Here is a 15,316-nt window from a genome sequence, read left to right on the forward strand (position 1 = left end):
CAATAGCGCTCGTCATATGTGTTATTTTTATGAAATACATCTATATTTTTATATATGCGTACTATTAGTTTATAAATATTCCAAATTTTGTTCAATAAAAATTATTAAGATAACAATGAAATACAAAATACCGTCAGTCGTCCGTAGCGTTCAAATGTACTGGGACTTTTCGACATAAAATCTAAACACCGCGATCACGCTGCTTGGTACTCAATCGGTTAAAGAAACAACGATACGTCTAACATGCGCGTGTGTCTCTGATATCGGACGATACCGCGCTCTGTAACTCGTTCCCCGTCGAATTAATCTTGGGTGACAGATTTACGAGGGAGAGTAATGACTCAATGCGCGAAGAACAATTGACGAAGTTAAAACTCGGAAAAAAAAAAAAAGAAAAAAAGAACAAACAATGAGAAAGTTTCAAATTGTTTTCGACGATTAAGACGAAATTTAGGAATACTTACTGCGGACGATTATGCGATACGAAGCAACTGAAGCGAATGCCGCGACGCGATGTACGACTGAACGAATGCGACTGAATTATCGTACGACGATACGAATGATTAACGATACACGCGTGACGATGCCGCTCGCAATTGAAAGACCAGCACGAGACGGTTTACTAATCGTTCGCTCACTAAAATGATACTTACCTTCGCGTATGCTTGGAGATACTGTTCACAATTGAAGATTTCGCACAGGACTGTCCACTGATCGTCACGCCTGATGGAACGACTCTGTCTCCACCAACGCTTGCAGCCATGTCCACGAATGCTTCAAGATATTGACTCATCGAAGAAGCTAGCACAGAAAAGTATCACTGATCGTTGCGACTGACGAAACGATTTCACCTGCACGAGCGCTTGAAGAGCGCTAAGAGATTGAAACGGTTCTTTAGTCCACGTTTAGCGATTCGAACGCACGGAAACTGACTCGCTGCTACATGCTCACGATTAAACTACTCGAACGAGACTGCCGATACCGTTGTTAGACTCCAACAAGGCTCGAAACGGAGGACCCCAAATACGCACGCTGATTGGTGGTTTTCAAGAAAATCGTCACGCGGCATATTCGCCCGCAAGATGGCGTTTACTGCGTGAATACGCTCCAAGTGCGGGGCAGATCGTTCGCTGGAAGAGCGTGAACGATACCTGGGTGAATGCGAGGCTTCGATGTAATTGGGTAAGAGTGGCGCTCGACCGCTCGGGCCGTTAAAATCCGTCAATTATCCTTACAAGGAACTCGTAGCGTAGGAAATTAGAAATACTGCTACGAATGTTGAAGAGAATCGTTTTGGCTATTGGAGTACCCTTCTAAAATAGCGCCTTGACTGCGAAAGCGAGCAACAACGAGCTACAACGAGACAAAAGCTACATACTATCCAAAATAAACAATCTAAAGTACAACAAAATTCTTACGACAAAAAGAGAAGATAAATAAAATAAAAAAAATATGTCTAAAAAGACTCAGCTAGCATGTTCCCACAGACAAATCAAATTTTTAGGTAAAAAGAATCTAACTCTATCCCTTCTTTCAAACTACCTCCAGAGAAAGCTCCCCTCCTCCAAGATGCAGGTATAGCGATACAGAACATCAATAAAAACATGGAGTCTAGTTATTTCACAACATGTAAAACAACGGAAAAACTATACGTTATCGGCACTCACTTTTCCAAAACAGACACACACAACGATCACCTGGGCCGAGAATTATTATCTCCGAAACAAATAAACTGAAAAATAAAATAGAGCGAGACATATCGCTAAATAAGGCAGTCTTCATATTCTCTAATGAAAACACCTCGGACAACCCCAAACAACCAGACACAGAAATAAACTACTTTACAAATTATAATCAAACTAAAAATCATTTCCTCTAAATTAAACAATGAAAAATCATCCGCTTTCGACGACGTCCCGAACATTTTGCTCAAACGGTTAACCAACAAAATAAAATGATATTAAACAGTGCTCTTTAATAATATTAGCAGCCATCACAAAAGAAAAGAAAATAAAGACCGCTTCTCACCCTCAAACCTGCGATATATAAGTCTCCTAACCAACATAACCAAAATATTCGAAATAATCATAAATAACCGCCTAATGAAAAACATGAAGCCCGTAAGAGCAACCTCGCCTCCAGCAATCATAACAAAAAACAGATTCAGCATACTACAATCTGAACCAGAGCCTCATCCACAACCGGGACCATCAAACTACTCTACTTCGAGCTCAACGCTAGAACAAATAAAAAAGAAAAACGAAACATTACGAGGCAAAATAGGAAAACACAGTCCCACCATACCACCAAAACAATCAACACTGCAGGGGCGACAGACCCCATCGTACAACCCAGGAGGCCCGGCGCCTCCAACACCGCCAAGGGGGGACCGAGCACCGGACGGACGCCCCACCGGATGCTCCGCGGAGGAGCGTACGAGCACCCCACCCACCACAAAAGACAACAGGCCACCACCCATAAACATACTCCTACAAGACCCCAAGGACACGGTAACGCTCATAGAGAAAGTAGCGGGCATCAATCAGTTCCATATTAAAAGAATACACTCAGGTAAACATGCACTCTACCTCCGAAACCTACCCGATTTCCACAAAGCAAAACAAATACTCCTCTCAGCTAACACAACCTTTTACACGTACACACCCAAAACAGAGAAACACCATACATACTTGTTAAAAGGTCTAGACAATAACTACACTGAAACAGAAATACTCACAGACCTACAAGCTCTACAAATAGACGACGTCCAATTTACAAAAGTCTCACGATTTACGACAAAAAAATCAAGGGAGAACAATATATTGCTCCCAATCTACATAATACAGCTATCCCCCAACAGCAATACAAGCAACCTACTAAAAATAAACTACTTTAACTACTACAAGATAAAATGGGAAAAAATAATAAAAAAAAAGGATGACATAACTCAGTGCCACAAATGCCAGCGAATACGGCATCCAACGGAATCCAACTATAGGGAACAAGAAATAATTCCAACATTGAAATACTTCAACGCTTCCAATGGAAAACGCTAAGATCCATTATAAATGCACCCTGGTATTGTTGAGAAAAGTTAGGTTGGTATGATCGCTAGTTACTACAAGCTAAGTTGGTACGACTTCTAGCGACGCTCTTTTGTCTTAGAAGTCGACCACGTGTTAATTGACCAAGTATATCCTGTGAGTTAAGACGTGTTGTACGAGGCGGAGAAATATATAGAGAAAATCGAATCTGTGTGAATCGATTAATTATCAACCCCAAACCTACATCAATTAACAGGTATGTCACCAACGAACTAATACATGACGATCTCAAGATACCAACAGTCAAAGAGGAAATAGAAAAATATAGCGACAGATATAGCAAAAGAGTCAACAAACACCGAAACCCCTAATCACTAGACTATTTGATACGTCGGATCAGATCCGCAGGCTGAAGAGACACTACCCGCTAGACCTAAACGCTAGATTCAATTAGTTATTTAAATTAAGTAATATTTACTTATTTATAATACTTACTTATAAATTATACTTATCTATAATAAGTATTAACTTATTATAAATAATTAGCCATGTCACTGCGCCACGCCAGAAAAAATTACTGAAAATTCTCAATGCGAGAATTGATTGTAAATTTTAATAAATAAAAAAAAAAGAAAGAAAGGAATTCAAGTGTCCTTCGACATTTGTGCGTGTTTGATGAATGGGTATATGGATGTCGCTGGCGTGCTGTTTGTAACATAGCGTTGATACGCTTCTTATTCTCTTCCCTTATTTATGGTTTTCCACTATTCTATTCGGTTAGGCATGCATATTTTCGGAAGTCGGCCCTTGTGCGTGTTTGTAACGAATAGTTAATATAATCGACGTGCGCGTTTCCAAGCTTTAACAATGATTTTCATAACTAATATCAGATAGTAAAAATAATATTGAAAAGAAAATAGAAAAAAATTGTAATCAAAATATTCCCAAAGTTACAATAGAAAAAAATGTTCTCTTATATTTTTCAACAAAAGTTAAATCTAATACAAGATTTCATTTAAAATTAATAAAATTTCAAATTAGCATCAAAATGAAAAAATTAATTCAGAGATCAAACATTAAAATAACAATTTTTAAACTAATTATCTTTATTTACTTATACTTACTAGCTTTAATACTACCATGAGAAACTTTTAACAGAGATCAAAAAATTCAATATGAAATACAAATTTTAAATATAATTTAATGTCTTCTTTTAATTTCTTCTTTGTTAAATTTTGTATTATTAATTTTTTATTAATGTATTAACCCTTTGCACTCCTATGTCGAGTGTGACTCAACAGCAGTTTTTATTTCAGGAGCTACTTTGTTGAGTCCCACTCGACATTCTTTCAGTTCCACCTTTTTTTGTGAAATGTGTGAAAGAAAACAAGGATTGCATCCTGGAAATTGTTTCAAGATATATCATACGCCTAAAAATTACAAAATACAACAATAGTGTGAATAAAACTGGTATTTAAGTGAATTTGTTTCTTCCTTTATTTATTTAAATTGCCTTATTTTTTAGTTAAAGTAAATTTCAAATAAAACACTTAGAAGCGTTAGGAGCTGCTGATAACAATATTGAAATAAAATTTGGAGTGCAAAGGGTTAAACATATTTTCTAATATAATAAAGATATCATGCCTTAATTCTTAAAAAAAGTTGTATCATAACTTTCTTGTAACTAGTGTTACAGTAATACAATGATATTATTAATAAGATCTTAATGTAAAAAAAATTATGTAATACTATCATATTATAGAGTAAAATACCTAAGATAAAAGATACAAAATAAATATTTAATATTATACAACACTTCTCACTTCATCTAAGTAATTATGATACACAAGAAAACAATAAATATAACTAGTTAATCTAAATATGGTATAAATTCATTTTACATGTATTGTATTCACTATTGCATATTCTAACTCACTGCATTATAATTTTTTTATCGTGTCAGTATCTTTTAATTTCGCAGGAAATCTATGGTGAAGTACATACATACATATGTATATATATATATGTCGGATCAGGATTCGAGTTGTGGGCGCGCGACGACTCTTCATGTGGACTAGCCATCGTTTCACAAAGCCGAGATTTTATTTACACGTATATACAGGTCTATCACTAAGCTTAACAAATAATAAGTACAACTAATAATAAGACTAACAAACACTAAGCCTAATGAATAATACGATCTACGAATAATTAAATTAAATAATACTATTAGCAATGTTTGAGTTCAAACGAATCCACGGTCACCGGGATAACTCTTTACTAAGCGAAACTAACTTAGACGCAAATGCGATCCTCGAAAACGCTCGATGTATCACTCTCCAAGGCAATCGCAAGAATGCCAGCCTCGTGGAGATTTTCTCCCTGTACGATTGCATTTTGTTTTCTATCCCCGTTTGGAAGCATCGAGAAGGTTCCAAACGCCGTTGCTAGGCACACTCGTTGGAAGCATCGAGAAAGTTCCAAACGCCGTTGCTAGGCAGTTTCCGCCTGGAGTTTTGATTACTAAATACAATGTATGTCCCATTGCATCGGCACCTCCGAGGCAACATCACACGTGGCTCGGCCCGCTCTCGAGGCCGCATGCCGCCACAACCACACTTCTCGGAAAACACATACAACCACTCCAGACCTCCGTTAGATAAAACATCCATCCCGTGACCGTGGCTACGTTCAGCGACCGATTGTCACCTCGAACCCAATCTCGCTTATTACAAATCTTAAACAATTACAACTATAATAAAATCTAGGCTAAGGTACTAGAGGATGTTCCCAAAATTTCCAAGGAAGGGCTTCGGCTTTCCTTTCATCTCCGACATATATATATATATTACGTAGAATATTAACTAGGTTATGTTTAGATCACCACATGGTTTATACCTAAAATAGGCTGTGGTTAGTTGTGCTAAATGATTTCATATTATTTAAATCTACATAACAAAATCCGACACAATCATGTCCTGCAATTCTTCTACTGAAACGAATTGTGCTTGTAGTAAAGATATTAAAAAAGATGAGGAATCTAATTTTGATTTGGTTTTAAAAGAAAAGTGGATGGAAGCCCAGAAAAATGGAGTGTTTCGTTATATATTAAACATTCAAGATTCAAAAATATTGGAAGGCAAATATCACTTTTTAGTCCAGGTAATGTTATTAAATAATTAATTATAATAAATATTTGTTTAATTTATTTTCAAATATTTTTTAATTGTTACAATTTTGTTTAAGTAATATAGTAATTTACAGGATAAAATATTTTACATGTTTTTATTGTTCACTTGTCATATGTGTAAATGTATGCTTTAATTTTACCATCTCTTGCATAAATATTCATGAGATAATTTTCTAGTTCAAATTTTAATAATTACAAATATGTTTTGTGTATTAATGTCATTAATACAAAAGTACATGTAAATCTGGTTACATATGCTTATCTCTTTGTTTTAATACTCTCAAGTACATTTTGTTGATAACTTATAAAATAAAAATAAGCAGATAAAACAAAAATATTTACAAAATCAGTGATAATTTACAAAAATAAAAATGAAATAAATATTATGTAACTGTAATTATATCTAATAATATAATATAGATAATATTGTTTATTCTAGGAATATTTATAAGAGTAAAATTATATAAATTAATTTTATAGTGCAAAATCATATATAAAATAACAGTTAAAGAAGTAGCAATGAATATATATTTGTTATTGTCAATACAATATCAGGATTGTTTATTTATTAATCAATGTATTATACTTTTAGGAATATATATCTATTGATGAACTAAAATTATTTAATGTTTTATGATTTATAATTATGAGAATCATAATGTCTCTCGCCCCTATTGTATTTCAAAGAACTTATAATCTTTTAACACATTGGCATCAGAGCATTTAGAAACTAATATATATATATCATTTAGATTCTAGCAAAGGAATTCAAATGACATATATGTGAGTCACGGTGCTAATGTGTTAAGTTACTCTAGTATGACTTAGTTAATATAACTGTAACACAATGAAAGGAAAAAAACAATTCTATTGATTCATATATATGTAAATTCATCAACAAATAACATGGGAACTGCAAGACATTTGTATTACTGATTTAGTTAAAATTCTGCATATGGGAAGATCCTCACTCTGCAAAAGTATTCCTTTATAAGAGCAAAGGTCAAATATACAAGATATATACAATATATATAATCAAAGATATATACAATCATAAATATAACATTGTCTTTTTTTGCATAGTAAATAAATTTGCAATACTGTAGTATTCAGTACTTTAATGCCCATAGGGTGCATTGTTAGAAAATTTAATATTTGAAAAAAATCATATTGCGCGCCATGGTACATTCATTGGAGTATACAATTGCTGATTAACCAGTTAGCTGTTGCGCCTTCTTTGAAAACTTTGAAAATTGTATACCTAAAATGTGTCACAGAAAGTAAGCGATGAAGTATAATGGCCAAATACAGAGTATGTGTGGCTGTTATAATATAGAATTAAGTTATAATGAAATGACTGTTTTATTTTTTAATTTTATTGCTGACATGAATTGTTATAACATGAAATATTGCCTTTTTTTGACGTGATGAGTATATCCGTCATAAATGGTTAAACATGCATCGCTGCTATAAATGTCACCTATTACTGAATTGTTGTGACTAGCATCTCGTTAACATCTTTTTGCAAAAAAGATTAACATGTGTGCGTTGCCAGAGTGTTAGTTGGCAAAATGAGTTGGTATTGATTTGAACAATGATGTGGTTACCTATGGCATGCCGAACCTACACAGTTTTGTCTATCTTCTCAGCATCGGACATTTATGGTGGCTGAGACTTTGTTGGAAGACTTCTGTACTCATAAGCTTGTACCTGTACCTGTATCTGTTTGCCAATAATATACTTTATCTCCCAATGGGATGTTGCACCTTCATTTGTACATTTAGTCATTAACCAGATCTTGGAATACTTGTGCCTTGTGAATATGACTTCCAGTAATTTAATCCATAAAAATTGTGGTTAAAAATTTGCAAAATATCTAAACATCATAAGAAATTGAAAATTAGTAAAATGGTAGCTTTTATCTAAAGCTACTTTTATCTAAAAGGTATAGCGAGTGAACGGGGTCAAAAGAGTCCTCCAACCAAATTTATGTAATGATGTGCCATATGATAGTACCAAAAAAACATCTTATATCAAATTTCAACTTTTTTCTCATCTAAAAAATAATTGATCTTATATTGAGCTCGAATTCACTCAACTACTTTGTAAGTCACATTATTGAACGATACTTCAAATTAACACAAATTCTAAAATTTCATACTATATTTATTATATATAGAAGGTATTAAAATATCCAAAACATAAAAGCTACTTTTTTGCGTGAAATTTTTGAGGAAATCGATTTTTGACACATTCACCACTGGAATATCTTATTAAAAAGCCTAAAAATCTATAAATTTATAAATTCTATAGTTCTATATATATTAGGTTATTCGAAAAGTTTCTTTCGTTTCATAAGGTGATAATACATGAACAACAATTTCTGTTTTATATTATTTTATTGAATTAAGTATGACACATTCCATTATATTTCTATTATTATGTTCGTGCATAATTCAATAAAATAATATAAAACAAAAAACATTGTGCATCTATTATTGCCTTATAAAACGAATGAAACTTTTCGGACAACCTAATATATATATGTAACTGTATGAATAGAATAGATCACGAGAGAAGAAATGTAATTTAGGACTTAGAAAATCGATTTTCCAGGTAAAATTTGTAGTGGATTTGTTATTAACTGTTCTTGTATTGAATTTAATTATTCTCAAAATAAACTCGATTTTCCAGAATCGATCGTCCGATTTATTCTAAGCATTTACATTATTACATATATATATAATCTGTAATTCTATAAATTTGTCATCTTTTACGAAAAGAAAATTGTCAAAAAGTTCGTAATGTTTGTAATATGCCACAATTTTCTACAGAAATTTTTTGTATGATGTTTCTCTTTGTTAACCTATTGAATAGTTCATCACCAGAGAAATGCGGTTTGGGAATCTCCTTAACCATGTAAATAAACCCCTTTGAATTATAAATACACTGAAATTCATCTGTTATTTAGAGAGATATACATACTTCCAGAAACTGCTAAGCCAGTAAATTGTTTAAGGTGTTATATACAAGGTGTTAAAAAAATTGGACAATATTTTATGTAAATCTAGACATTAAATCCAAAAATCAAAAAACAGATTCACAAAAGAAAAAATACATTATAAGGAGAAGATGAAGATAAATAGTACTTTATATAAGATTAATTCTTATATGTACTGATATTTTCTATTCATTAGACACAGGCATTAAATGTTTAAAATATTTAATGATACAAATTTTTATAAAGGTTTTATATGAACAATCCAATTATATATTGTCCTCTGACAAAACATATACAAACTTGTTTTAATCATATAAAAATTTTCTTTATTATTAATAATCTTATAATAAATAATATTTATTTTTCTTAATATTTAATACTGACAATTTTTATTAATTTTAGCTAAATATTGATCGCGGTTATAAAAGAAGATCTCCAGAAAATATTATTTCGATGAACCAACCTTTCAATGGGGAAGACTTTAACTTTACAAAACTTGTGTCAGAAGAACAAATAATGAATTTAATTAATACAGACAAAGATGATATAATTGCAATTAATGCTAGTCCGATTGAATACTGTCATTCTCTGCTGTTGCCACAAAGATGTAAACAATTACCTCAACTTGTAACAAAGCATAGCTTATTGAAAGCTATTGAGTTGTTTTCCTTGAGTTTGTCTTCGTAAGTATATTCCACCTTTGAAGCAAAAGTACAGAAATTAAATCTTTAATTAATTTATAAATACATATGTTGATTGTTAAAAAATGCAATGTCAAAGGAAAGTTAATAAAACATACACAGTACTCTCATAAATTTCATTTTTCTTAATAATATTTATTAAGCATTATTCAGTTAATAAAATAAGGTTATTGTAGTAATGCTTTATGAATAAAGAAGTAATTATTTTATGATTCTATTTTATTTTTGAAACTCTAATTGTTATAACATAAAACTTAATCAGTGATGCAATCCCAATTTAATAGGAAAAATAAAAATTTTGAAATTTTGGCATGATTTATTAACATTTTCTGACATTTAAAAATATTTACATTATAACTATTTACACTACTAATATCACATTGTTGTTTATAGTTTATAAGTATTTTCAATTAACCTTATTGTATCATTTATTTATGTATTTCCACGCTGTTTGTTCTGTTTTGATCTGCTTGATTTTCTCCATTTCTTCTTCTTCGTGTCTTTTCTTTCTTTGTTTGCACCACTGTTTGAATGCCTTTTTCCCCTCTATGAGCGCTTCTCTACTGCATTTTCCTTTCATAAACTTTCTCACTTTCCTTCTTATCTCTCTTTTCCTCTCTTTCCACTTCTTGTCGTACCACACTTTCTCTCCCATGCCCCATTTCCTCATCTTCACTTTCTTCTTTGGCATTGCTTCGTTTATCTTCTTTTTGATTTCTGTCCACATTTCGTCTACTGTTCTTCCATTGTAGGTCCAGTCTTTACGTTCCTCCAAGTATTTTTCCACACTTCCGTTTGTTCATTCTCTTTTCTCCTTCTCTTCTTCTTTCTTTTCCTCATTTTTTTGTAATTCCAGCCCCCTATTTCTATTTCTAACGGCATGTGGTCCGACTCTGTTCTTTTTCCTACTTCATGTCAATTATTTCTTCTGTCGCCTCCTGATTGCCAATCGCATAGTCTATTACTGAGTTTCCTCTCTCCCCAATATAGGTCCACTCCTCTCCTTCTTTATCTCTGCCATTGATTATCGTCCAGCCTCTCTCTTCCAGATACTTTAGCAGTGTTCTTCCTTCCATGTTTACTGTCTTGTCTTTTGTCTCCCTCTTTTCCCGTTCTTGCGTTCCAGTCTACGCTGATGATCATCACTTCCTCTTCTCTTCCGTCTACTCTTTCCTCTATTTTTTCCATGTCCCTTTTGTATCTTGATTATAAACCATCATTATTCTATATGTCTTGTCATTGTATATTATTTTTCTTTCAACTATATTATCACTTATTTCTTTATATTCTATTTCTCTTAGTTCTTTATTTATACCCGTTATTATCCCCCCCCCTTTGCACTTCCTTTTTTCCTTACTCTCATTGCTGTCCTGCATTTCCAGTCGAATTCTTTGGGCAGTCTATATTTTAATTTTTCCCCATTTGCCTTCCTTTATCCATGTTTCCGTGAGTCCGATCACGTCGAATGTCTTCAGATATTCCCACACCTCCCTGTTGTTGCTTATTAGCCCTGATACATTCCAGAAGTACGTTTTCGTCCCCTTTGTAACCCCTCTTTCCCCCTATTTTCATTTTTCTCCCCCTCTCTATCTTTCTTCTTCCAGCCTCTCTTCATTTTCGTTCCATCTGTACCATTTGTTTTCTATTTTTAGTTTCTTGTATCCTATCTTTACATATTCGCTCTTTTCCCTTCTTTCTCTGGCTACCCTTCTTATATGTAACTGTACTTCCCTTTCTTTTCTCGTCAGATCTTCGTCTATGTATACACCCTTTTCCAATTTGCTTTTCTCCTTCGTTATCCGTATCTTTTCCTCCATCGATTTCATCGTCGCCACTATTATTGTGTTCTTGCCCCCCCCCTTTATCATATGTGCTCTTTCTACTTCTGCCCCTATCTTCATTTTTTCGTTTATGAACTCCTTTACTGTCTCTTCATTGCTTCCTTCGTTCCAGTCCTTTAATTACTATGTTCCTTCTTCTTTTCTCTCTCTCTCTCTCTCTCTCTCTCTGCTCTGTCTTTCTCCTCCGCGATTCTTCTAATTCTGCCCAATGGTTCCTTCTTTTTCCTTTCCCACTCTTCTCTCTCACTTCTTTCCTCTTCCTCTTTCATTTCCCTCTTCATCTCCTCCACTTTTTTTCGAATATCCCTTTTATTTCTTTTATCATTGCCTTAAATCCTCTTTCCATTTTCTCTGCTTTTTCCATCATTACTTCCATTCCTTTCTCCCTGGCTGGTGTCTCTTTTTCTGTCGAGCTGTATTTGTCCAGTGTATTTTTGAAGACTGCCTTATTTCCCATTTTATCAGTGCTCCTTGGTCTTCCCTTGTTTGTCGCCATCTGCCGTTTCCCTACCTTACTTTGTTTTGCCGCGCTTCTGACCTCCTAACCTCTTCTTTTCTAGTTTTTTTTATTTATAGCTCTCTCTTGTTCTAGTCTTTTTTTTCGCTTTTCTTTTGCTTGCTCCTCGTATGCTCACTCTTTATTTTCCCTTCTTCATGCCAGTTTGTGCGTCCTTTTCCTTTTTCCCTTCACACTTCACTTTTTCCGCAGAGGTCTCCGTCCGCGTGTTACCCTCGCTCCGAATCGAACCGAAAGTCCCATAAATCTTTCTTGTTCAATGATCAATTGGTAGTAGCTATTTATCAAACATCTTGCAACATAAAGTTAGTTGTGTAGCGGCACATGAGTCAGAGGACAATTCATATCATGTTGTTGTTTCGGATTATCAAGATCGTTAGGACACAAGTAATGTAAGAACAAATAGACTCCGGGAAAAACAATGTTACCGCTACGCATAACCGTCGAACAAAGACGATTTAATCTTCCGACTCTCCCCCCCCCCCATCGACCAGTATAAATAAACCGACGCAACCAAAAAGAGTTTAGTATCTACGAGTATTACGAGCATCTTTCTGTATGTAACGAGCGATCCAAGTGTTATTACGAGTTATCTACCAAGTTACGCGACGAGCATTTATCGAGTGTTTATCCGCGATTTTATTTTGCGATTTATACTTTGTGCTAAAGCCTCAGCGAATATAGGCTGTACATTAATTTATTATTTTAAATAAATTCGACGGTTACGACAACAAACGATAACCTCCAATAAATCTCACGGTCAAACATCCATATATACCTGTCCTCTACAGTTGTACCTTACTGATCAGAAGAATGGTGCGATTTACACAACTTTGAACGCTCAGCCAGACTGTGAAATGGCTCGACCCTGCCGTTGGTTACAGCACGCGATGTTGGAACTTAAATCATAAGGCAATGGATTAACTATCTTGGATTTGTGCAACATGCAACAATAAATGTCTTAACCGTTTGAGTCTCAGGTGTCGAAAAATCGCGAACAGCGTGCTAACGCTTGTCTTAATCGATTGCGAAGAGAAACAAGCGGCGCAATAGCACTCGTCATATTTGTTATTTTTATGACATAGTTTATAAATATTTCAAGTTTTGTTCAATAAAAATTATTGAGAAGGTAATAATGAAATACAGAATACAGTTCAAATGTACTGGGACCTTTCGACACAAAATCTAAACAGCGCGATCGCGCTGCTTGGCACTCAAACGGTTAAGTTTGTGATTTTATTGTTCAATGGAATCCAATTGTGAAATTCTGATCAAAGAAATAATATTACATATTTCAAAATCTAATCCATATTATATTTATACTTATAATAAAATAATATTTTTAATCTACTATTTTAAATAACCAAGAGCTTAAATATACTTGAGTTTTCGATATAAGATCTACAGAGAATAAGAAGAATAATTGGAGTAAATAAATAACTAAAGCTTAACAATTTGATAATATGTTGTTTGCAGATATATCAGGGTGGCTTTTAACAGTCTTTGTGCTTTTGCATCTGTGAACCATCTTCATTGGCATTTATACTACTTGAGATGGAGGATGTTACTGGAATATATTGTAACTACATTTTTATTCTGTTATTCCTTATATATATATATCTTACTAGTCCAGTCGAGTTACATTGAATTAAATTAAATCCATTTCATTAAAAAAATTCTAATTATTGTTCTATCGCTTAATGTGGTCCTATTGACAATTGAGAATGAGAATCTGTTCAAGGTAAGAGATTATTTTCAACAATACATAATCAGAAGTGGTATAATTGTAAAAATCAGTCTCTTCTCTTACTTAGTTGCTTATATCTGGGGACTGAGTGGAGATAGAGGAAAATATTACAAATGAATGTTGTAGACCACCAACTGAACTGCAATTTGGATTAAAAAATTATCATTATCACACAAGAATATCTGTGTGAAAAATTAATAACTTACTGTATTAACAAATTATAACATGTGTTACAAAGTTTTATTCTTTTTAAAAAAACAAATGAAAACTTTAAAATTCATAATTTTGTAATAAATTTATTTTCAGGGTGGAAAGGAGGTGTTCAAGTATACTTATACTTAATTATAATTATATATATTATATAGTTGATTGAATGTTGAATGAGAGGGCCATTCTTTATTGATATTCTTGGTGTTTTTATATATATAGTGTATTGGGTAGTTGCTATGTCAAGGAATCAATCGATTGGAATAGGGCAGTCATCACGATGATCATGAGTATCAGGCTATTATTATAGACTATAGGTGCTTAATAAGAATGTTATGTTGCTATGATAGAGGGGACACATGGTAATCTGTTACTTCCAATTGTATTGATTTCTTTGTGACTTAAACATTCATAAACAATTGAAACATTTAATAAGATTCACAATAGGGAAATTTTATTTCGATTCCTTAGTACTTGCCTTATAAATAAATGGGATAACTCTAGAAATAACTAGAAATAACTACTTAACTTAAAATATCATAAATCAACAATTTCACATATCGTTTTCTTTTATTTTTTTTATAACTCGTGAAACCCATTTTATTTACTAAATATTGTAATAATGATAATAATGCACACGGTGAGCAAACCAAATTATACAGTTGTATGTACAAAGAAAATTTAAAAGAAAAGTTTTTAGTATTTATATGAACAAAATGATGAGTAGCTTTTGCATAAATCATTATTCGCTGTCATAAACAATAAGAAACATGAAAAATAAACATAATATATACAATTATCGTGGTTAGAGGAAATGTAAGAAATTTTTTGACAATACAGTAGGACTACGTTTGTCCAAACGACTCGAGGAACAAGATCATTTGGATAATAAAAGTTCACTCGCTACCTCCAGCAGCTACTCTTATTATAGTAGGATAGTGAATACCGGAAGGTAGTGACTCTTCCTCTTCACATGATTACTTATCCCTTGAAAACTATTTAACTCTTATTACTATTTATTTGTATAATGGCTGCATGACATTCGTTTTGTATCAGTTACTACAAAAT

General features: G+C 33.1%; 1 protein-coding gene across 4 annotated transcripts; it reads left to right on the forward strand.

Moving 5' to 3' along the window:
- Positions 1-4,037: 4,037 nt before the first annotated feature.
- LOC117213293 (GDP-D-glucose phosphorylase 1-like) lies at positions 4,038-14,205 on the forward strand. 4 transcript variants are annotated; one of them, XM_033458659.1, is made up of 4 exons: positions 4,038-4,239; positions 6,059-6,206; positions 9,638-9,918; positions 13,771-14,205. In XM_033458659.1, exons 2-4 carry the CDS (start codon positions 6,117-6,119, stop codon positions 13,949-13,951), a joined length of 552 nt encoding a protein of 183 aa, XP_033314550.1. In that variant the 5' UTR covers positions 4,038-4,239; positions 6,059-6,116; the 3' UTR covers positions 13,952-14,205. The 4 variants fall into 4 exon arrangements, with proteins under 4 accessions (XP_033314550.1, XP_033314552.1, XP_033314553.1 ...); XM_033458661.1 differs by lacking the exon at positions 4,038-4,239 and adding an exon at positions 4,247-4,514; XM_033458662.1 differs by lacking the exons at positions 4,038-4,239; positions 13,771-14,205 and adding exons at positions 4,809-4,846; positions 10,330-10,351 and having other exon boundaries at positions 5,927-6,206.
- Positions 14,206-15,316: the final 1,111 nt, after the last annotated feature.

Source organism: Bombus bifarius, unplaced genomic scaffold (assembly GCF_011952205.1).
Source record: "Bombus bifarius isolate JDL3187 unplaced genomic scaffold, Bbif_JDL3187 scf7180000008640_frag, whole genome shotgun sequence".
Taxonomy (NCBI): Eukaryota; Metazoa; Arthropoda; class Insecta; order Hymenoptera; family Apidae; genus Bombus; species Bombus bifarius.